Raw genomic sequence first — 24,741 nt, forward strand, 5'->3', positions numbered from 1 at the left:
GTTTCAGGACCACAATCTCCTTATCTTTATATTTCAATGTTTTCTCTTTTGCCACTTGCAATATTTGCGTTTTAATGGTTTTCTTTGTAAATCTAATGTGAACTTCTCTTGGTAATCTATTTCTCATCTTGTGAAAACTCGATAAACCTCATCTATTCCATCCATCAACTTCTCTTGAGTTATTTCCAAAGCTTCAACCAGTATTTCTATCATTATCTCAGCTAAGTTTTGTCCTTTTTCTTCCTCTATGTTTTGGAATCTAGAGCAAGGAGCTGTAAATTTCCTACTCATTTTAATCAATTCAAAATCTGCAGGTTCTTCTAGACCTTAATCCAATTGTAAAATAACCAGTTGTAGTTCCAGATAAAAATAGTAAAAAAAAAAAAGCCAAATAGTAATGATAATAAAAAAGGAGGACAAAATTTCTTCAGGTTCTTGTATACCTTAATCCAATCAGTGGTTAGGTGAAGAAAAAGGCTTGTAAAAAAAAAACAAAAGGAAAAATTCTTCACGTTCTTCAACACCTTAATTCAATTGCAAGGTCTCAAATAAAAAAGAATGCATAAAAATAAAACAGAAAAGTAGATGAAAAAAAACAAAAACACCAGGAAAGGTGAAAAAAAAGCTATTCCCTTAAAAAAAAAGAAAGAAAACATTAGTACTAAAGCTTTCCCTTTAAAATAAAAAGCAAGCGTAGAGATTTGACTTCCAAAAAAAAAAAAAGAATAAAGACAAGCTCCAAAAAAGCCAAAGATCCAAATAGCTATTACAAAAAATAAAAATAAAATAAAGCTGGTGAGGAGGGATAGCACAACTTAGAAAAAATAAAAAGAGTACACTGCACTTTGTTTAATTGTCTAAGGCTCTTATTATAACGATTTTCTCCAAAAATTTATCATCTTTTTTTCCCCTAAGCTTCAACACCAAACTTCAGCTGTTGATAGGAACCCAGAAGAGCACCTGCAATAATACTCTCTCATGCTCTTCCCTCTATCTTATCAAACAGGCAATGTCCTTGAAGTCTCAATTATTTCTCAGCTTTGTCTGGCCAAAGGAAAAGTAGAGTATTTCCAAGCCTCTAGTTGGCAGTGTTACAGTTTCTTTAGCTTTCACTTTCCCCCTCCTTTTCCGGCAAAGTATAATAAGAATTAATTAAAAAAGGAAAAAGATATTTTTTTAAAAAAAAGACTAAAAGGGAGTCTCTGGCTTAATATATTATAAAATCAAGAAGGGGGAAAAAAAGAGTAAAAAAGGAAAAAACCCACGATCATCAGCAATAAGAAAAAAAAATATAAATATTTCTTTAACATTTCTATTTAAAATCGCTGCTTATTCACTTCTGTCAAAAAAACTTTTACAGATTCTTTCTTTCTTTCCCTCTCAAATCTTAAAATAAAGAAAAGTTCTCACTAAACTGACACACTTTCTCTTTTCGTTCTCTTTCGTTTCGGAGCTGTCCCAACTTCAGCAGCTTTAATGGCTGCCTCTTTGCCTCTGGCAAAAAGAGCTTCTCCTGGATCTACCAGGGACTTTGCTATATCCCTGGGATCGACAGGATGCGCTCTTTACATTCACCATCTCTTCGGGACGGTTTAGATCCACTTGGGCCGTCCAGGAGCAAAGATATCAGCTGCGATCTCAGATCTCCAAGATCGCATGCCGTATCGTCACGACGCCAGCTCCGCCCTCTGTTCCAGCTGTACTTCTGTCGTAGTCGGAGTGAAGTCCGCAATAATTTGTGGCTTCACTCCGAGCTTTCCTTGTGGGAGGGACCCAACTGGGACCAGAACCATCCTGGGGTGGTGGTGAAGAAAGTGGGATTGCCTGACAGGTAGAGGAGAGCTGCATCTTTCCTCCCCAGCAAGAAAACCTCCAAAGATGAGCTGTAGCAGTAGCCAAAATGACTGCCATGAAGATGGGAGGCAGTCTGAAAACCCAAGACTTTGCTGGAGCGAAGAAGCAGTGAATGGTGTGTGGACTGGGTGAAAATACTTCAAACTATAAAAGGTTACCCTGATAAAAATAACAGGAAAAAGATCTTACAAAGAAATGTATTGTCGGTGATTTTAAAGTTAGAAAAAAATTTGGGAAACGTAAAGAATTTAATTTTTAAAACTTAAACGGGAGGGAAAAAATCCAAAGAGAAAACTTTTAGAAAAAAGAGCATAAAATTGGGATTGGTGATTGTACAGGATTTGGTGTTGGATAGGCATTATTTAAAATGCTAAAATTGACTGTGGAAAAAAATAGCATTTGAAAAAGTTGGCATATTTGATGAAAGTTTAAAGAAATGGAAAAAAAAGGTAGAAAGTTAAAACTGGAATAAGAGTGCCATCTGCTGTTAAAAAAACCCTGTAGATCCCTTAAACTTTATGACCTATTTAAAGTGTGAATTTAGAAGAAAATAAAAGGAACTGTATTACAACAAGACCTCAGAAAATTGGAACATTAAAATTTAAAATGGTGGTGGAATATATGAAGATACTATCCCTGAATTTTTGAAAAGGAATAGACTGATTAAACTTGGGAAATAAAGACTTAAGGCGATTGGACTTGTAGATCGAAGAAAAACACTGGTTTAAATAAAGACTGTGGGACAATTGGATACTTGGACACACACAAAAAATAAGCAAAATAAAAATGAGCGAAATATACAAAGAAATAGTGGAATTTCAAACTATAAAAGAAATGATAAACAGAAGCTTGGACTTACGGAATAAAATACAGAGCATGAAAGAAAATTTGGAAATGGCGACGCAATCTATAAAAGAACAAGGAATGCAGGAGGAGGAGGAGGAATTAAATAACAGAGAAACCAGCAACACAGGGCAAAGGGAGCAACAAATAAAACAAAAAGACAAAAAGGAAATCAAATTTAAAATGTTAATGATTAATATAATAAATCAAGGGGAGACTATTTTGAAGGTAAAGCAATAGGAAAGGAAACTACAGAAAGAAGATTTGGAGAGGGTGGGGGTAAAACCAGATAATCGGAAAAAGAAGAAACTGAAACAATAGAGAAAGGAGGAAAGAGTAAGAGAAAGGGTCAAAAAATGATAGAAAATGGAAGGCAAGCCAGGAAGAGAATAACTAACATTGTAAGGAGAGTAAGAGACAATGGATGAAGAAGGGAAGGATAAGGATTCCACATGAATGGGTGTTTTATTAGTTAAGATATATAATTATTGATTTTGTTAAATATTCATTTTGTTAATGAATACTTATAGAATTATTATTAAAGATATCTAAAATATTAATTAGAATAAAAGCAAGGATTAATATTTTAATTGGAATAAATATGAAAATAAGACTTTACTATAGGATTGTTATTTATTTAAGATATATAATTGTTTAAGGAATATGCAAGAAAACCAATATGATAATATGGGGAAGGAAATGCCATGTGGAACCTGATGGCGAACATATATGTATATAGTATATGGTAATAGATAAAAATGATTATATTGTTATTAGAATGTATCATTTGTTAAATGAAAAAGGGAAAGTATGATTTGTGTAATGTAATGAGATTAGAGAGGGACTTGGTATTAAAAATATAATGGTGGCAAAATTAATATTAAAAGGGATAAATACTGGATAATATAAACTAAGATGAATTTAGGAATGATTAATTGAATGATAAAATATGATAAAATTTGCAAATATGATGATTACAAGAATATGTATTAAAATGATATTAAGAATATAGAAATTGATATAAAGTAACATAAGAATATTGAATGAAAAGATTGGTAATAGGTAATAATATGAAATCAGATAAGAAAGTTAATAGAATATGTAATTATGGTCACGTTTGCTTTAAAATGTTAAAGATCTGGAACCACACTGTTCACCCCAAGATGTATTTAAAGAAATAAAAATAAAAAATGTATTGGAAAAAAAGAAAAAAAAATAAAAAAGCTTCATTTGTTGGTTTCAAAGAAATGCAGAGTATCACAGCCATCTGTTTAATATACGTATAGCATAGTTTGCTCTATAGAAGCCAAGCACAGGAAAAATGTTTTTTCCCCCAAACCAACTGAGAGTTATGATACCAGTATTTTCTACTTTTAATATAGCAGCGCCTAATGCTTCTGCCTGAAGCATTATGTAGAGAAAGCCTATTGTATTAGTGGTATTGTTGCTTAAGAAGATACAAAATTAGATAGATAGCTATAGAGATAAATTCTGAATGTAACAATTTGAAGGCATGTATGTATAAATGTACATGCTTACCTTCATGAAAATGCATTCACTTGTGGTGGAATGACTTTTAGTGGAATGGTATTGATAATGCTAGATAACGTACTAGGAAACACAAAATGCAGAAATATATACCCTTTCAGTATGTTCTTTTTTGATACTTGTTAAACGAGAAGTGTATGGGACATTAAGCAATGATCTCATCTGACCACAGCATTCAATGTCCTGCTAGCTTTCCCATTGACTTTCCTTGTGGGAAGTTGGCAGCGAACATTGGAGATTGTGACCATGTGGTTATAGCTCATTGCAATTTCTTAATTAGGATCCGGATCCCAAATGATCACGTTACTGCAGCAACAGCCAAAACTCCAAAGATCTGTTATAATTACCACTCATTCAGCACAAGTTTGAACAGTCAATGAGTGAATGGTAATTAAATGAAGACCACCTGTATCCCAAGCAGGAGATTGCAAATGTGCACTGACATTATTGTTCTAGGAGAAACTTACTGGAAACCTGTGAATATATAGATTGATGAATTATCAGAACTAATTTTTCCTTAAAATTTCTCAGTTCATCTCATTTTAATTGAATTTTCATGTCAACTCTTCAAACTATATTTGCCTGACACATCCCCTAGTTTATGTTTAAGTGTGAACTTATAACTATTGATTCTACCCAGTGGTGGGTTTCAAAGAGGTTTACCACCAGTTCAGTGGGCGTGGCTTGGTGGGCAAGTTTTGCATGCACATACACACTTTGCGCATGCTCAGAGGCTTTCCTACTCACCTCCTGCAATCCCTGTAGCTTCAACAGCTGATGCGCGGCAATTGCTATGCCGCACAAAGCAGCTACACTTCAAAAGCAGGGAATAAAGGTGAGTATGGGAGCCCGGTCTGGCGGGTGGGCCCAACAGCAGCTCGTCAGAGAGAACTGGTTCGGTCTCAGCCAATCTTCGGCGCTACCAGTATGCCAGAACCGGGCCAAACCAATAGAATAGAACCATTGATTCTACCCTTTTTGACACCACTCTCAAATGCCTTTTGTGGGTTGTTTTCAGTTTATAGTGTGCACTCTTTTCAAGCGTCTCTACAGTTGTTCTAAAGCAACACATTATTAGAGAAACAAATCTAAAATTGGGTTGTTTAAGTGTATTTCTTCTGTTATCAATGAATGGAAACGAAAGCTGTCAACCTTTCTTTAGCTCAGGATTATAGTTCCTATTTCTGTTCTGTACTTGAGTCACAAACTGGTAATATTATGATTAAGTTGGATTGGTTTGGGAGAGAGGGGGTTAACGAGTGAAATTGATTAGGTAGGTTAGCTTAAGGCATCCCATTTATTTTTTCAACTACCTTAAAATGGGAAAAATTAGGCTAATATTTAAGGTATACAAGTAATCTTTGGTTAAAGACTACCCTGTTTGATGATCATTCATTTATAACAGCATCTCTGTGGTCACATGATTACCTTTCCACTCTTCACAGCTCACTTCTGACATGATAAGGATAAGCCAAGGGGGAAACCAGCAGGAAGTCACAAGTCTTTGTCATATGACTTTTGCTTATCCATTTGTGTGATTCTCTTAACAACTGAACTGATATTGTCAGTCAGGCATGGACACATTATGTGTCACTGAACAACTATATTGCTAGTCCCAATAGCGGTAGTGAAGCGAGGACTGCTTATATTTTGAATTATTATTTATGGAGTGTTATTAATCCTTTTAGCACCAGTTTTGCCCCTTGAAGCCCCCAGAACTGAGGAGATCTGCAGAGGCTTGAAGCTGTATTAGTCCAGGCTAAACTCAAAACTCCAATGGCAGCATTTGGGAATAAAATATCAAAAGTTACATGATCATGCTTTCCAAATTGTTCAGGATGAGTGTATTGTACAAATGCATTATGTTTCTTCTGGCGATTATGAATATTAGTTATTTGTGAATTTATGTATTAAAATTCTAATACATTTGTTCATTCTGGCATAACAAATATTCTAAAATATGAATACATATTCCTTAAAGTAGTCTGCTATTTCCAGGGAAAGATAAATTTAAATTTGCAAAATTCATATTCCTCAAGGATATTTTTCTTACATTTTTTTAAATCAAAATCATCTTTCTAGATACCTAACCCTAATCATCTTTTCTCATTTATACAACAGGAACAATCACGGTTAAATTCTCTTGTGTGCCAGACCTTTGTCTTCTGTTATTTGTGGTCTGTAGGTGGAAATGTAATGGAGAACTGTTGGGATGCTTTTGATACATTTGTAAGACAGCAATTTGAGGATAACCCTGATGCCAAGGTATGAAATATATTGTGGGAAGAATTTATTGCCATTTGTGGTAATGCTCTTCATTATCATATTGCAATAAAACAAGAGTCATTTTTCCTTTTATCTCAGCCTATAAAAAAGATATTCACAAGTGTTTCTGGATTCAGCTACACCTCAAACAAACATCCGTTTAAAATAATGTTAGGCTAGGAATATGCAAAATTCACAGATTTGGGAAGAGAATATTTGGGAAGAGAACATTCTGGAACCCAGGAAAGTTCTCTTTCTTTGTAGATGTTGCTAAACTGCCTCTTGAACTGGAGATGATCCAGCAGTTTCTGGAATTAAATTCCCTGAACTAGAAGTGTTTGACATGTTCTGGACCAGTTTCCTAATCTGTTTCGGGGCTGGATCATCCTGGTTCGCCTTGAATTGCTTCTATTTTAAAAGATAGGGATCGCCTCTGGAATGACATTTTCAAGGAATGTTTTGGCATGGCTAGGAAGGAAATGGAATGTTCTATCCCAAAATGATAGGAATGCATATCACTATTTGGCTATATAATAGTTGGTACAGGCATCTCTCTTCCCCTTTGGTTTCTGGACCCAATTCTCTAGGGCTATTATAATTTAGACAATAAGAGATTTCGGATCTTTCAAACTGGGGTGTTCCTCATAAGGAGGTCTCCAAGCATATCTGTGGCTCAGAATCCTAGATCAGCTACTTTTAAAACAATGTTGAGTAGACTAAACCTTTGTTTAAAAATAGGCTAAACACAGCAGACAGGAATGGTGTGGAGGTTGTTCCATAATGCTGCAGCAGCAGAGAGAAGTGGCTGGTTCTCTCTCCTGGTTTATTTTCTGAAAACTTCCCCCACTTCTACCCAATCTGTGCCTGTCAGCTCTTTTTCAGGTTTGCTTACAGGGGCTGATGTTAAAGAGTCAGCTTCCCCATTTCCTGCCACCTCTGCCAGCATTTGCTGCTGATTTCTGGGGTTGGTGGGGAGAGAAGAGGAAAACAAGGTGATTTTACTCTATCTGCCCTTCAGGTCTCACAATAAATAAAGATACAGCACTTATGGCATCATTGATATAATTTTCTATAATCTGAAAGACTGATAGACAGCATTCTTGGCTCTTAGTCTCTGTAAGATATATTATTATTAGTATAAAACAAGTAAACTTCATGTACAACAACTGGCAAACATGTGAAATAAATAAAGTTTTCCTTGATTATTCGCTGATTCAGAATGCATAGTTGTAATGCCTGCTTTAGATATTTTTTAATGGTAAATTCTGAGGATACTGAACAAAATTCTGCATTCATTATTGTAGAGAAAAACCCAAGAATGTATTACAGTAGTAGTTTCTGCTCATTTATGGATCAAAGAATCTGAGCAATTTATGCTTCGAACTCCTATATCTGTTATTAATAGAAGGTTTCCCATTTTCCTGCATATTCCATTCTTTTACTCTTAGTCCTTGGTAGAACATTAACACAACTGTTTCACCTTCTAGCTCCCAACTTCTGGTGATTTGTGGAGTGTTTACATTGATTATGATACAAGGCGCTTGGATCCTTGGGAGCGAATTATACCAACCTTTAAATACAAAAGGACAGTTCCATTTTTTGAAATGCTTGTTCCTACGACTGACACTGTACGCTATGGCTTTCTAATGGAAAAATTGCTAGCTGTCAAACATTCCGTGCTCTTCACAGGAATTACTGGAGTTGGCAAGGTAAGAAGTATTTGATTACACAGTGAAATCATTTGGTTTTGAAAAAAAGTAGCAGACTTAAGTGGACTTATTAAAGATATTTAAAGGATTGTTCATTAAGGCATTCTTGACTAAGGCCCAATCTAATTATGACTCCCACCATATAGTTGGGTGTTGTGTAATTGTTCATTATTTAAAAATAACAGCACAAGGGCTGTGAGGCAGATGAGGCATCATCTGTAGAGAAGAAGACTTGAACATTTTTTCCTACTGGTAGGCCTAATCACCATTCTTCAATTTGAATGCCATGTATACCCTGTTCCCAGTTCTAATCAAGACAGTAGTCTTTCATACTACAGTCCCAATCTGACTCAACTCTTTTCTTCCCATCCTTGCAATTAGCCATTCTTTTGCAACACAAGCCACACACAGACACACACACACTCCCTTTGGATGTGGGCCATGACTTTGCACGAACATCCCAAAGCTGCAGAATTTGCAGCAAATTAGCACAAAACTCAGTCTCTCTGCCTCTCTCTCTGCCTCTCTCTTTCTCTCTCCTCTCTCCCCCCCTCTCCCTCTCTCCCTTACTCTCTCTCCCTCTCTCTCATAATTTCTGCATTTTGGGAAATTAATTCTCCATTACAACTATAACTTCATTATAAAGGTTACACTATCTCCTGATCAGCCAAAAAGGAAGAAGGAAAACAAATGCATTATAAACATTTTGAAAGACTTGTGGAATCCCTTGTTTAGTGGGAATGGGAAAAGAGGAGAAAAAAACATTCATATGAACATTTTTGTGGCCCATAGAAATGGAATGGAAGAAATGGAAGAAACATGATTGGGAAATGTAATAATATTCTGTAGTCTGCTCCACGTGTAGCAATATAGTTAATATTGGAGGGAATTATGGTATCTATATGTCCTGTTATTTCTCTACCTTTTCTTTTTACAAAGTCTGTAGTTGCAAAGTCACTGCTTAACAAAATACAAGATGAAGCCGGCTATGTTCCTGTTTACTTAAATTTCTCTGCTCAGACTTCTTCATCCAGGACACAAGAGATTATAGAATCAAAATTAGAAAAAAAAAGAAAAAACATTTTAGGTAAAGATAAGTAATTACATTCTTTTTTTGTACTAGATTATTTTGTTTTTGTTTGGTTGCTTCTTTTTGTAGCACTTGATCACCTAACAGAATTTGAAGAAAATTATCTTTCTGATAGGAACAATTCATTAATATTCTTTCTGCTTCAGATTTGAACACGAAAACAATATAGTTGTACCTTGAAAGTAACCGCAAAAGGAAGAGTGACTTGAAATATGAATATAGGCTGCAGTATTGTATTGTATACTTCAACATTTCTCTCACAAGAGGGCACTATTGGCATTTGACAAATCTAATATATTCATCTTATGTTCTATCATGTTAACCTGAGTTTCTGTTTAATGCAGTTTTTTCAGTCAGCCTCTCTCTTCCTTTTGTCATGCAGGAATTCCCAACTGTGGAGGTTTATCAAATATGTTTTCCTTCCCTGTTTTTAAATTAATGTTAAAATTATACCAAAGTGCAATTTCTGTTACTCGAGGCTAAATACAAACACAACTGCATATAATGTTCAGGGTGCTCTGGCTGCATGTTGCTCATACCTGAATAATATTAATATTTGTGGGAAGTAGATAACCAGCCCCTCCATATTTTAAATGTTGGGATACAGCCATGATTGAAAACTCAGATTCTAATGAATAGTTAACGTTTTTTGCAGAAATAACAGAATAACATTTGGAAGGGATCTTGGAGGTCTTCTAGTCCAACATCCTGCTCAAGAAGGAAACCCTAAACCATTTTAGAGAAATAATCGTCCAATTCTTCTTTTAAATCTCCAGTGTTGGAGCACCCCCAACTTCTGGAGGCAAATTGTTCCACTGACTAGTTGTTCTAACTGTCAGGAAATTTCTCCATAGTTCTAGTTTGGTTCTCTCCTTGATTAGTTTCCATCCATTGTGTCCTGCCCAGCCTTCGGGTGCTTTGGAGAATAGGCTGACCTCCTCTTCTTTGTGGCAACCCCTTAGATATTGGAACATTGCTATCATGTCACCCTAGTCCTGTGATGGCAAACCTATGGCACGTATGCCAGAAGTGGCACCCAGAGCCACCTCACCAAGCTTGCCATCCATCACCTGTTCCTTTTCTGGGTTCCAGTGCATGCATGCACGCCTACCAGCTGGTCTTCACATGTGTGGGAGTACTATAAACTGGAAGAGCGCATGCCAGGAAGTGCACGCCGGCCAGCGGGTCTTCTGGTTTCTGGTGCACATGCACACACAAGAGACCCGCTGGCTAGTGCACATGTACGCGCTGGAAAACAGAAGCTCAGCATCCCAGGAGCTGGACTTCTGGAGAGCTGCTCTTCTGGTTTTTAGTGTTCCCCTGTGCGCGCACTCCCATTTTGGCGCTTGGTGCCGGAAAGTTTCGCCTACACTGCCCTAGTCCTTCTTGTCTGTTCTCTGTATGAATCTTGTCAAAATGTATGTTCAGGAGAAAAAGTATTTTGCTTTCTAATCTAAATGTGGTTTGGCCAGATTTTGTTCTTGTTTTACCAATATATTATTAAAGAAAAGAGGATAGAATTATATGTTCCAAAGGTACTTTTTTTTTTTTTCCAAGAGACAACTGGACTTTCTGGTTTTTCTTTGAAGACGTTTCACTTCTCATCCTTCTTCAGCTTTGACTGGATGATGAGGAATGGAAGGATTTATACTCCTTGCAGATAGCTGATCATTTGCATTCTTTTAGCAGCTCACATAGGGGTTTATCTAGGTTATTATCTATGTAAACCTCCAAATGGCTTCAAGGATTCTCTGAAAGGATGCAAACGATCAGCTGTCTGCAAGGAGTAGAAATCCTTCCATTCCCCACCATCCACTCAGAGCTGAAGAAGCTTCTTGGATGAGAAGTAAAACGTCCAGTTGCCTCTTGGGAGAAAAAAAAGCACCTTTGGGACAACCATGACCTGGATGACTGAGAATCTCCATAGGCATAGAATTGTGTGCCTTTCTTTCCCTTCAACAGAAATGGCAAAATAAACCATATTCACAAAATTCCTTTACAGATTAATCTACTTTGCCGGGACCTGTGGGTTTAGCTCCCTAGAGCAGCTTTTCTCGAGATAAATCTGAACTGCAATTTCTTCTATTCCAGGGGTGTCTAACTGGATTTCTTTGAGGGCCAGATCAGCATAGTAGTTCTCCTCCGAAGGCTGCCTGGGGGGTGGGTGGAGAGGGGGAGGGAGATGGGACTGATGTCTCCTGCCAGCCAAAACGGGGTGTAGGGGGGGCTCCTGTGGGGCCCCTGCACCCCATTTTCAACTTGGATGGCTTCCTGCAGCATCTGTTTTGGGCTGAGTTTTCTGCAGGAGGCCGAGGAGGCCGAAAACAGCCACACGCAGCCCCCCTGCGACCCATTTTGGCCAGCAAAGGAACTCCAGTCCTTTGATATTTCCAGGCTGGCTCCGTGGGCCAGATCTAAGCTTGGCACCCCTGCTCTATTCGCTGCTGGGAATTCTGGGATTTGCAGCACCGAAAAATCTGATGATCTCCAAGTTGGAGAAGCCTGCCTTAGATGCAAGTAATTATACTACCTTATAGTATATAGTTACTTTAGAGGTAATGCTAAAGGCAGTTTAGGTAAAAAAAAAATATTGCTGTGCAGAGCTTTCTTCAGCTCTCATGATCATGGGCTATCACTCATCTTCTGTTGCCTTCACCCCATCAAAATTTCCAAGGCTCTCTTTTGTTCTCTACTTTTAACAACATATTGCTAGAAGAGAACATAAAGCTGATTTACTGCGTCTGTTAGGCTATTTATTTTACATATTATTTATGTTTGCCTGCCTCCTTGCTCTGACATGCCTGATTTTAGCTTTAAACTTACTAGTGGGCTTTATCATAGTTCTCTGCAATATTCATCAGAAAATGGTGATATAAATAGATAAAAGAAATATATTACTGCTAGTCCTATCAAAGCGCGGATACAGAACATCTGACAACTTCTTTTTTCAGATTTAAATTAACAATTAATTCAACTAATTGTTGTACACTGCCCAGAATCCTTCTCTGGGGGAGACAGCTAGTTTAGAACTATAAAAAATAAGTAAATAAATAAGTAAATAAATAATCTTACAGTTGTTCTGAAAAATGGTACATTAGCATTTTTCATTTTAATGCAAATTCACAGTACCTGTTTGGATTCTATAAAATATATCGATTTCCATACTGCTCAACAGAGGATAGCATATGCCATTTGTATGCACTGTGATTATCTTTTAATATCTGCCAGATATCTTATTACTGTGATGTAATACCACACTATAAAGCGGTATATAAATCTAACTGCTATTGCTATTGCTACTATACTATAAAAATAACTAATTTACACAAAATGTGTTATTACAGCATTATATAAAGTTGGTGTAAGTAAGGCATCAGGCTAGAAATAGGGAATTCTGCCTTAGATATAAAGACAGCTAGGTGACGTTGGGCCAACCATTATCTTTCTGCCTAAGGAAGAAAGCAATGGCAACCCACTTTTGAAATCTTGTTAAGAAAACTGTAGGAACTCACCGGGAGTCAACACTCATTCAAAGCTGCGTGTGCATACAAAAGCAGACTTCCCCAATAGGTTGCCTTTCATGTATTTCTATTATATACCATCCCTAACCAGCATGGTCAACATTTAGGGACTGGGAAAATCAAAAACAGATACTGTACATCTGAACTATTTAATTTGAGAAGACTGAAACAGAGAGAGGGAGGGGGAGGGAGGGAGGGAGACAGCTTGGAGGACCCAGTCTAATACTGGTACCTATGAACTATTGACCACAAAGAGAAAATTGTAGATGGAGAGTTAGGGATTTACTCTCTGTGCCCTCTTTGTTCATCACTCTATTGTTGTTTATCTGAAAGACAGCTAATCTGACATCCCTTCAATTTTGACTTTTGTACATATGCTCTGACTCTTTTCCTGCTACAATGTAGTTATCCAAGGGCCAGGCTTTGATTAGCCCTATAATGTATTTCCTATAAATACATTATCCATTATAAATACAATCCTCATTTCTGATGCATCTATCAATCTTGTGTCACTAATAATTGCTCAGATTAAATTCCAACTCTCAGAAATGATTGTATAGACACACACCTGTAGAACATTCCAGTCTCCAATAAAAAATTCCAAAGGTTTGTAATTGCCCTCCTTCTCAGCATTTTCACTCGTTATTTGATTATGTCTCAGTGATTTTAGGCAACTACTTTTTAATTTTAAAAAGTAATTGCTGTATTTTCTTTATTTCACCTTCAACTTTATTTTATTATTGTAAAGATGGTATGGACGGGACGGGGGGGAGCAGAAATTCATATTAGAAGACCAACTCTGCCCTGAATGGCGCCTTATCGTTTTTTTTCCCTTTAGGAAAGCTGTATGCCTTACTTCAATATTTGCTGGAAGATCAGTTAGTTGTCACATGTGGTCTCTAGGTGGCTAGTCAGCAAGCCCACTCTGTCAAATACATAGTGGTTGATGGTGTTAAAATCTTGTTTGATAAACTGAATTCTTCTGATATCCATTACTTTAATGCTTGGGTTTATTGAGGAATATGTGCAATAAGGGAAAAACACTTCTCATTTGTTGACAGTAGCCTTTTAGAGAATGAGGTGGCTGGATGGAGTCACTGAAGCAGTCGGTGTGAGCTTAAATGGACTCCGGGGAATGGTAGAGGACAGGAAGAGCTGGAGGAACATTGTCCATGGGGTCACGATGGGTCGGACACGACTTCACGACTAACAACAGCCTTTTAGATGCCATTTATTGAGGATAAAATTGTGTTCGTTTGGAAGTAGTATGCCTGATTTAATTGTTTCCCCCTGCGATTTGTTTGCTTTCTGATGATTCTGATCCCTTCGGTGTGATCTCTTTAGGTTCTCTTGTTGTCCAGTCAGCCTCTTCAATTTTTCCTACTAAGGAAGCCTTATTAAGGATGTAATAAGCTTTCTTTACAACTGCTTCTTCTGCAGAAGGGATGTTAAAACATTGCCATACGTCTTCATCCTGTTTGGCAATTGTCTCACTTCAGAGAGGCCTCAGCAGGTTTTCACTACGGACAACTGTTTAGTAACCATTATATCACCCCTGAATATAATAGTGATGATCATTACCCCAAACTGGTTTTTGTGGACTGTTCCCTCTCTGCCGCTGATAAAGCTTTCTTTTTTTCTGATTGAAAAATGCAGAATTAGTGACAGCTTATGTCCGTTTTTACTTAGAACTGATTATCTGATCTTGCTCAAAGTCTATTGCATATAGTCTTTTACATAGATATTTGCTGTAAGATAGCCATTTTACCTTTGTTAAAAAAAAAACATTAAATATCTCTACAACTACAAATCAGATATTCTTGTATTTTCTGAGTAAATGTTTTGAACTGTTAGTAAATTATATATCTCTGAGAACTTCCTCTCTGTTTGTGTGCAGTTTATGCGATGGAATGTAGTGAGGAGATGAATCCCCGTGTGGGAGGGGGTGCATTCCAGAAGAGTAAGAGGCAACTTAGCCTAGATATTATGCATGAGAGAAAGAGGACAAAGACAGCACCTCCCTAATAGTTCTCAGAGTATATTGTAAATGCAGATAGTAGAGTTCTCAGTCTGGCAAGGTTTGTCTGTAGGTGTGAAACTGTAAAGAACTCAGCTTGGAAGAATTGCCAGGTGTCCTTTTTTATTTTGGGCCCGACAGTTTATCGGTTGTCCTCTTGGTATTGCAAGAGCAGTTCTCAACGTACGACCACACTTGAGCCCAAAACTCATGTTGCTAAGCGAGAAATTTGTTTAGTGAGTTTTGCCCCATTTTACAACTTTTCTCGCCACGTTTGTTAAGTGAATCACTTCAGTTCTTAAATTAGTAATACGGTTGTTAAATGAATCTGGCTTCCCCATTGACTTTGCTTGTCAGAAGGTTGCAGAAGGTGATCACATGACCCCAGGACACTGCAACCGTCATTAACGTGAGTTGGTTGTCAAGTAGCCAAATCTAAACCATGTGACCATGGGGATACTTACAACAGTCGTAAGTGTGAAAAATGGTCATAGGTCATTTTTTTTTCAGTGCACCTGTAACTTTGAACAGTCACTAAATGAACTGTCGTAAGTCGAGGACTCTCTGTACAGTAATATGGAAATCATTCAAACCTCGCCCACAATTTTAATTAATAAAATTCTCAAATCATTTAGAGATTAAATCAGAGCATAGAAGAAGTCAACTGGCAGCCTTTAATATAGATCCATCCTTCCTGTCTTTTTCCCAAGAAAAAAAAATAGGCCTGTGTCCAAGTATTTGTTTCTTAAGGAAGTGTCCTGTTTTCATGTTAGGGCAATATCCTGTCTCTTTTGTTTGCCAAGCCCGGCTTTCATAACAAGTAATTACATTTTTTAATCTGTTATGCGTAGACTTATCAGCTTCCCTCCTTAGTGTTTTTGGGTAGCAAATACTTAACACACATGCCAACCTGCCTTCTTCTCCATGCTTATTCCTCTGAGTCAAGCAAGCTTCGGCTATATTGATTTCCCAGGGGAGCTGCATTGCCTGACATTTGTCAAACAGCTGACTATCCTGCAGATTAGAAACCAGAGCATAGACAGATGCTGGTTTCAGATGGGCAGTCTTCAATAACCAGTCTGCCCTTCCATCAGCAAGCATAAATGTGTGGTACATGGGAGAAAGAGACTGGCTATCTTCAAGTGTGGCTCTTCAAAATGATGATGCATGCTTTCACACAATCTACCCACCATCCTTTTTTCAGGCATATTTCTTTTCAGCCTACTATGAGAAGCATGCCCCACTTTCTGTCTGTTTAAGCTCAAGGACCTCCATGGAGCTTCACGGAATTTGTGGTAGGCTTATTCCTGTGGAAAGCTTTGCTTTAGGATTTTTCAACATTTCCCGAGTGTAAATGAACATTTGAAGAATTCAGAATTGTAAAGTTAGTAGAATTATTGCACACTGAAATACTAAATGTTTGGGGTATGTATGTATTTTATGGCAAGGCTTACCACCAGCGGTTTCTTTCCTCATGTATTGTTCAGGGGCACCAGGGAAAAAAAGAGTGGTCATTTTTGTGGATGATTTAAACATGCCGAAACTGGATCGTTATGGCTCACAGCCCCCTATTGAACTACTTAGACAGTACCAAGACTTTGGAGGATTCTATGACCGAGATAAGCTGTTTTGGAAGGAAATCCATGTAAGTCTATTTTCAGTGCCTTTGATTGTTCTAATTCCATGTTTCATTAGAGACATGCTATAAATAGTGCTAATTACTGCTCTCCTTCCCAAAGGCTGGATTCTGATGCATGTAGAGTTTTGAGGCTTGTTGTTTCTGTAAGACATTCTTCACTCCAGTTCATACAGGCAAGGAACGCTACGGCATATAATGGAGGCTTTGCCCTGTAGAACGAACTGTTAATTTATTACTGTTCTCTGTGTATATCTATGCCATATTTTTGTGTCACAGACTTAACAAAAAGAGTCATTGCATTGGGAAGAGTTCCCAACTGTTGTTGTTCTAGTTGTTATTTAAATCTGTATACAGCCCAACTCCCAGTGACTTTAGGCAATTGTAGCAGCAGGAGAAAGAAGGTAAATTCGGAGAGAAGCTATGTTCACAACAGAAAATATGAACATTCCCTTTGCAAGTTGCTGAAGGCATGCGTATTACCTCCACATCCCATTTTTCCATCTGGAAGCTCAAATATTGCTTCATCCAATATTTTCTTTTCAGTGTATGTTTGGTCCAGGCAGATATTATGCCTTAACAATCTGCCAACGCTCACTGACAAAATGGTTGCTTTTGAGAGGTGCATTCTTTAGCAATGTTTGGTCTAAAATGAAAATCAAAAAGGATATGTTAAATCTCTATAAGGCCTGGGGCTCCTATTTTGATGTGATATTCTTCAATTTATGCTCTAAAATAGACTGAAAATATTCAGTGTTGGCTACCCAGTGACCTCCATTACTAGCATGCACCTCCTAGCCTTAAGACAAAATATCAGATTGGATCAGATATAACTATCAGGGGGGACCATCAGGAGAAATGGAGGCAGGAATGATATATCATTCCCTTTTTTGAAGAAAAGCAACCGTGCGTTATAAACTATTCTGTTTCAGAGAGAAAGCTCTTAATGGTATTATCTCCTGGGCGCTTCTGTGTCCTGGCATGTCTGGGCTGCCTCAAGGCCTAAAAGCTATTTAGGTCACCACAGGTGCCCAGTGCTCCCCAATCCTTTACCTCATTACCATGTGAATGATTAGGCTGGAAGGGAGAACGGGTGAAGGTGACTTCCCTCCTGTGCCCTTTTCTTCAGAGTGATTGGATTTCCAGACCCGTATCAGAGGGCACATGACAATTACACCTGAAAGAAGCACGATGAAGTAGTGTAGGAGCTCGACCTTTGCATGCTCTCTTCTCCCAGTCGATCATATCGTTGGCAAACTGCCAGATAAAATGGAGAGCTTACCAGGAAGGCAGCTGTACCTTGGCAGAAGTGGACTAAGATGTGGCAGTGACATAGTGCATAGAATTCTGCAAACTATTCAGAAGAAGTGCTTTTTGCTAGGCAGATCAGCACAAATTAAGTGTCTGTCTCTCTTTAAAGTGTTAATGCAAACTGCTTCCTTTGCAAGGCTACACAATTGGGTTAAAGGTTGGGTTTGGCTTTCTGCATGTATATTGTTCTGTCCTCACTACACGTTACTCTGTTTGCAGCTTGATGTGCAGCTAAATCCACCTATCCTCCAATAAATCAGACTGTTTGCATAGATCTGGATGCTTTATTAAAGGAACAGGATGGTTGAAACAGGGATAAAAATAACTAGATAAATAAACAGATAAATAAATAAATTTCTTCATGGTGCTTCTGTTTCTTTCTGAATGTTAAAGGAAATGGAGCCTGGCTTTCCAGGATGCACTTGTTTTGGGAATGAGGGTTCATGGATAGATGACTCTTAAAGGGGAGAGTCAGCTTCCAAACAATGCATTATTTGGCCCCGGCCACTAGATGGGGCTAGAGAACAACAACACTATATATACAAATTATATGCTGGGACATGGCATATATTCCAACCTAATGTTTCTGCTAGGACTATTAGTAAAACTAAGTGCCTATGCACACATGGACAGAGGGCCAGAAATAGCCTTTGAAGGAGATGTGAGAGAGGAGCTGTTTCAACACATTAAAGAGATGTTCTATTACTAACAGTACATTTTGTAAAGCACCTGTTTTGAATACTCTGCATGACACTATGTATTTTTTTCCTAATTTATTAATGTCTGGTCACAGTCAGTGGTTGTGCTCTGACGAAGATAAAATCTGCTGATTTTTTCCTGAAATTTAAACACCAGAAGAAACAATCTACTTGAGGACAGCAGTTTTCTAATCAAATTACTTTTATACTTGGCTAGGTCAATATTTGTCAAGTTCCTTGTGTTATGCCATCTGGATTCTTTTATATTCAAAACTGTAGAAGAACACAGAATTGTATAAACTCGAGCTAAACCTTTATGCTCATAGTACAGGTATTTTGATACCAAATTAAAAATTGGAGTAAGAATAGAATATCAAGTATATTGAGTGATGGTTTACGTATAAATATATTCTTTGAAACAGGGATCTTTAGAAGTAATAGCGCCACAGATTATTAACTTCTCACACAAATCATCATGTCCCCAGGACGTAACTATTTGTTCAGCTTGCGCACCTCCTGGTGGTGGACGTAATCCAGTTACCGCACGTTTCATAAGACATTTTGCTATGCTGTGCCTTCCAACGCCCTCTGAACATAGCCTTAAACAAATTTTTCAGGTGAGTACCGCCATCTATGTACATAAAAGAAACAAAGTATACATTCTTTGGACTTTCTGCCATAGCATATTGTTGTGTAGTGCAAGATCCAGATAGACAGCTGGGCTAAAGCTACTGGTAATTTCATTTAGATCAGAATGTAAAATAGCAAACGTACCTCTATAAATAAACAACCAGACTCTGCTTTTGGCTTTATTGTTTTAATTGCTTTTCTGGTTTTTAATATTGTATCAATCTGCTGAGAGTTTCATTCTTAAAATGAGTGCCGGTACAAAGTTTTTATATAAACAAACTGGGCTAGACAAGACTACCTTGTGTACAAACTGACAAAATTTACCTTTTTTCAGATCCCTTTTTCTGAAGAAAAGGTTTTCAGGCTAAAAACATTAGTAAGTTTAATGCTCATTTGTACAGATAATGTTCTCTGCATACCTTCCAGATGCATTCTTTCTTTCTGTAGCTTTACAAATTAAAGAAAATTATAGTGTTTATAAAAGCAACCCTGCAAGCCAAATCTATATGTTCCAGCTGTGAATGGATGAATTGCTCTGATGCACAATAGAATCAGTTGCCTTGATCCAGAAACTTGTGTATGTGTTTGGCAGTGAAACATAACACTCTTGCTTTCAGATGGTTCCTTATTACTTTAATTTGTTTGCAAATTATGAATTGGCACTCCCATCATAATAAATTGGGGATTTTGATAGATGTAAAAAAATGGTACTCAAAGTAGATGAAGAATTTCAGCACTTTGTACAGAACTTTAGATTGATTCACTTTTAGTGATTTTGTAACAACAAAACTGTTGTAAAAGAAACAAACAAATTTAAATATTTAGCTTTGTGTTTTACATTATTTTTCCCTTGGTCTAGGCAATTCTGAAAGGCTTCCTAGCTGAATTTGCCCAAGTAGTAAAGCAGTGTGCAAGTAGTATAGTGGAGGCTGCTGTTGAAATATATCAAAGAATGAGCATTGATCTGCTCCCAACACCAGCAAAATCTCATTATGTATTTAATTTACGTGATTTGTCAAAATGTGTCCAAGGTAAGTTATATCTATTCCATATATTAATTTTTTGTTATTCAAATTCTGTGCTCACATCTTCAGCAATTATTCTCTCTATTTATCACATTACATACATTTTTTTTTCTGTACAGGTAGTCCTCAACTTACAACCACAATTGAGCCCAAAGTTTATGTTGCTCGGTGAGAAATTTGATAAGTGAATTTTGCCCCATTTTACAGCTTTTCTTGCCACATTTGTTAAGTGAATCACTGCAGTTCTTAAATTAGTAACACAGTTGTTAAGTTAATCTGTTTTCTCCATTGACTTTACTTGTCATAAGGCCACAAAAGGAGATAACACGACTCTGGGACACTGCAACCATCATTAATGTGAGTCAGTTGTCAAGCATCCGAATGTAAATCACATGACTATGGGGATGCTGCCACAGTCATAAGTGTGAAAAATGGTCATAGGTCACTTTTTTCAGTGCCTTTGTAACTTTGAATGCTCATTAAATGAACTGTTGTAAGTTGAGGACTACCTGTATTAATAACAAATATTGATAATTCACTTTATGATTTGTTTTCATATTTTAGCCATAAATAACATTATTGCTAGCATACTCTTTCATAAAGGTATCATACTTAACACAGTAGACTAAGAACTGCTGCTCCATTCTTGAGCAAAGATGCCTGTTTTGAAGAAGTTTAGAGAAAACTTCAAATCAGAGTGGTACAATTTGTACCAATTATACTCAAAAAGCAGATGAATTCAATGCAATTATAAATAAAATAATTTGTGTTATAGCCCTAGTGAAATCTATAATATATAATGCCAAATATTATAATATTTGCTGGCTTATGTGGTCCAAAATTAATTAACTATATATTTCTGATGTACTTTTCTCTGAAATGGACAATTACCTTTATTGTATTTCCTAAAGCACACATAAAATCAGAGAATATAATGATTAGAACTCATCTTTTCTGGTGTTTCCCAAGTTTGGCAACTTCCAGATGCAAGAATTTCAGGTCCCAGTATTCCACAGCCAAGATGACCATTGCTGAGAATTCTAAGAATAAAAGATCACATAACTACAAGTTATTGAAATTGAAAATATTGAGTTCAGTTCCACATTTAGTGTAGAAACCTTATTACTACATCTCCAACAGATGTCCATTCAGTCTCTGTTTAAGTTCGTCCAGTGAAGAAAATCCACACCCTCTCCCGCTGCAACTACAGAATTTCACTACAGAACAGCTTTGCACCATTAGAAAATGCTCCTTAACATCCAATCAAAATTTGCCTCATTATAATTTAAATCCATTTATTTTTGGCTTGTGTTCTGAAACAACACGAAGCAAATCTACCCTGTCTTCAACCATAACAATACAAGAGCACACAATAGATACAAACTCAAGGTTAACTGCACCAAACTTGATTGCAGGAAATACGACTTCAGCAGCAGAGTAGTCAATGCCTGGAATACTCTACCTGACTGGTTTCTTCCCCAAACCCCAAAAACTTTAACCTTAGACAGCCTACTATTGACCTCACCCCTTTCCTAAGAGTCTGTAGGGGGTGTGCATAAGTGTACCCACGTGCCCACCATCCCTGTCCTATTGTTTCTTTTTTATTCATATCCATTTCATGTATTGATAACCACGCTTATACCTGTTATCTTATAATCTCTTGACAAAATAAATAAATAAATTGTGGAATAGCCTCTTCATGGAGGCCAAGCTGGCTTCCCCTGTGCTGAGGAAAGTTTCTAAAAAGCAAGCCTTTTCTGAGATCCAATCCATGATTTGAGTTGTGGTTGCTATATTCTATTTTCTTTTCATTTGCGTAATTTCACTGTGTTTTTATTTTTCTGTGAGGTGATTTTTCATAGTATTTTTATGTGAGCCTCCAAGAATAATTTTTGATTGCCGTGTCATGGAAATATAATACAAATATTCCTTGTACTATAAAAATCCTTGTGCAGTTTTCTGTGTCCGACATGACATTCTGTACAATGTTTCCAATAAGATAGATTGGTGTTTTCCTTATAGCATATTTGGTGATATGACTGATACTAATTTTTTTACACAAAATTGGGTGGTTATTGCAAGTTTTCCAGGGGGATAGCTTTTATTATGTCTGAGTATAGCTTAATTTTGTGTATGTATACAGAAACTAAAGTACCTTTCCATATCAGCATATTAGTTAATTAGGCAACCCCTTTTTAAAAGTGAAATTTGATAGCTCTATTATTCATCCTTGTGTACCTTGGTAGAATGTTTAGTAAAGAGATAATGGATGAAGCCATCTTAATATGTGCAAATGTTGGTGAAAAGAGGGAAAAGCAGAATATATGATGTGCTAATCAAAATAGCTATGTCTAAAAGAATGTGCTATAAATGTACATTATAGTAAATACTTCACTGTGAAGAAGTGATAGGTATGTCAAGAGAGGCATAAAACTAAATGAAGTAGAAAAGAGCTTTGTGTGTGGTAAAACAAAAATAGATAGGGTCAAGAATTCAAAATCAATAAAGACCATTTTTGATGGTTAATATTGAGCTGTTTGCATACAATGGATCGCAGCAGATTTTTCACTTGGTTGAATCCTGCTGCTAAGCTGCTGAGTATTGCAGAGAATGTCTCCTGGTGTTCAAGGAGCTCAGCCTCTTTCTGAGATAAGGGGGCTCCAGGTAGGAAGACAGCTTAATGAAAATGTCAGTGCGGTATAAGGAAGCTTGAAGAAAGGCAAATGCTATATTGAGAATCATTAGGATTTTCTAGAAATGAAAAATAAAATCCCGATATTGTATACCTTTGTAAATTGAACTTATTTGATCCCCCCTACTTCTGTCCTCATAATTACCTCAAGAAGAACACCATATATTAAAAAATTGTATCAATTACATGTATATATGGGACCTAAGAAAGTGCAGAAAACAGTAACTATAATGACCAAAGTCTGCAATACCTTAAATGCAAAAAGATTAAAATATTTGAAGCTTTTTAGCTTAGAAGAAAAGCAAGAAAAGAAAGTAAGGAGCATTATGTAGGTGCTTAAAATGATGCATGTTTGAGGGGAAGTATTCCCTGAATACTACAGGTAGCCCTCGACTTACAACAGTTCATTTAGTGTTACAAGAGCACTGAAAACTGACTTATGACTTTCACACTTATGACTGTTACAGCATCCCCATGGTCACATGGTCAAAATTCACATGCTTGGTAACTGGTTCATATTTATGATAGTTGCAGTGTCCTGGAGTCATGTGATCTCCTTTTGTGACTTGACAAACAAATTCAATGGGGAATCCAGATTCATTTAACAACCATAACAAATGCAATGATTCACTTAACAAATATTGGCAATAAAAGTTGTAAAATGGGACAAACTCACTTAACAAATGTTTTACTTAACAATATAAATTTTGGACTCAATTGTGGTCATAACTTGAGGATTACCTGTATAACCTGAATTCATCCAGTGAACTTGAATGAAGATTAGGACAGATAAGAGAAATGTTTTACTTCTATGTCTAGAATTCATTCGTATAAAATAGATACTGCTAGCCACCCTATTAGAGAGTTTTAAAAAATATTAGACAAATTCATAGGATGAGAATATGATTAATGGTTAGAATATGTTCAACATACCTCAAATGAATTAACCAAAGAAAAGGAAAAAAAATACATTCTAGTTGCAAAACTTTTCTTAAAAAAATTGACCAACTTAATCAAAAAAACCATTTTTTGCTTGAACTTCCCTCAAGACATTTTGAAGAATTGCACATATCGGGTATCTATTTCTAGAAGTTAGGAGTGGATTCATCTTCCACTATTATACAATAATTCTTTTGACCTTCCGCCATGTATAAAAAAATCTTAAAATTCTTAGAGTTAAAGATTCAGTTACTTAGTTTAACACACTATTCCATGTAAAAACTCACAAAACAGATTGTAAAAGTATAATAAAAATATAAACTATATTTGAAACATTACTATATTTGTTACATAGCTCATATCCCTTTGAGGCAATCCAGTCAAGAAAACAAAAACATGAGTACTGACACTATCTTTATTGTAAGGTTATAGTAACAGAGTCTCGCGAATCTGAAAGCATTTCTCCCCTTTCTCTCCGTTTGGTTTCCAGAGAATTAAAGAGGGTTCCTTTCTCCACTCTCATTCCTTCTGTGGGCTGAGATATCTCTTCTCTGAACATTGCTTAGGCTGCAGTTCTTCTTCCTCCTGTCTCCCAAGGCTATTCTCACAGACCAATTACAGGAGTGTGCACTGCAATCAACACATCAAAGAACTGACACTAATCTGATTGTCACACTGGGGGATGAAAATGAAGGCCACAGATGTTGAACATAACTAGGACAGGCTTGTTCCTCCTAGTCATGATAAGCTATGTCTTGCCATGATCTGAGGCAGTATGCCTCTTAATTCCAGAAACTGCAGAACATGACCAATAATTGTTACTATGATCATATTTTAATTGTGGGCTTCCCTTCAGTAATTGGCTGGCCACTCTGAGAAAAGACTTCTGCCCTAGCTGGGCCTTTTGTCTTGTCTAGAATAACTCTTCGTGTGTTCTTTTGAATACCTTAGAAACAGTAGCAT

At 36.8% G+C, this 24,741-nt stretch overlaps 1 protein-coding gene across 1 annotated transcript in view; it reads left to right on the forward strand.

Annotated features, from left to right (window-relative positions):
- The window catches only part of DNAH6 (dynein axonemal heavy chain 6), a 174,093-nt gene that overhangs the window by 55,982 nt on the left and 93,370 nt on the right, over positions 1 to 24,741 (forward strand). The window contains exons 37-42 of the mRNA XM_026712631.2: positions 6,367 to 6,510; positions 7,998 to 8,219; positions 9,159 to 9,306; positions 16,335 to 16,492; positions 18,978 to 19,109; positions 19,982 to 20,153. Of these exons, the coding sequence (XP_026568416.2) occupies positions 6,367 to 6,510; positions 7,998 to 8,219; positions 9,159 to 9,306; positions 16,335 to 16,492; positions 18,978 to 19,109; positions 19,982 to 20,153 (976 nt within the window). The remainder of the gene's footprint in view (positions 1 to 6,366; positions 6,511 to 7,997; positions 8,220 to 9,158; positions 9,307 to 16,334; positions 16,493 to 18,977; positions 19,110 to 19,981; positions 20,154 to 24,741) is intronic.

This window comes from Pseudonaja textilis, chromosome 2 (assembly GCF_049901715.1).
Source record: "Pseudonaja textilis isolate UNSWEBS1 chromosome 2, rPseTex1.2, whole genome shotgun sequence".
Taxonomy (NCBI): domain Eukaryota; kingdom Metazoa; phylum Chordata; class Lepidosauria; order Squamata; family Elapidae; genus Pseudonaja; species Pseudonaja textilis.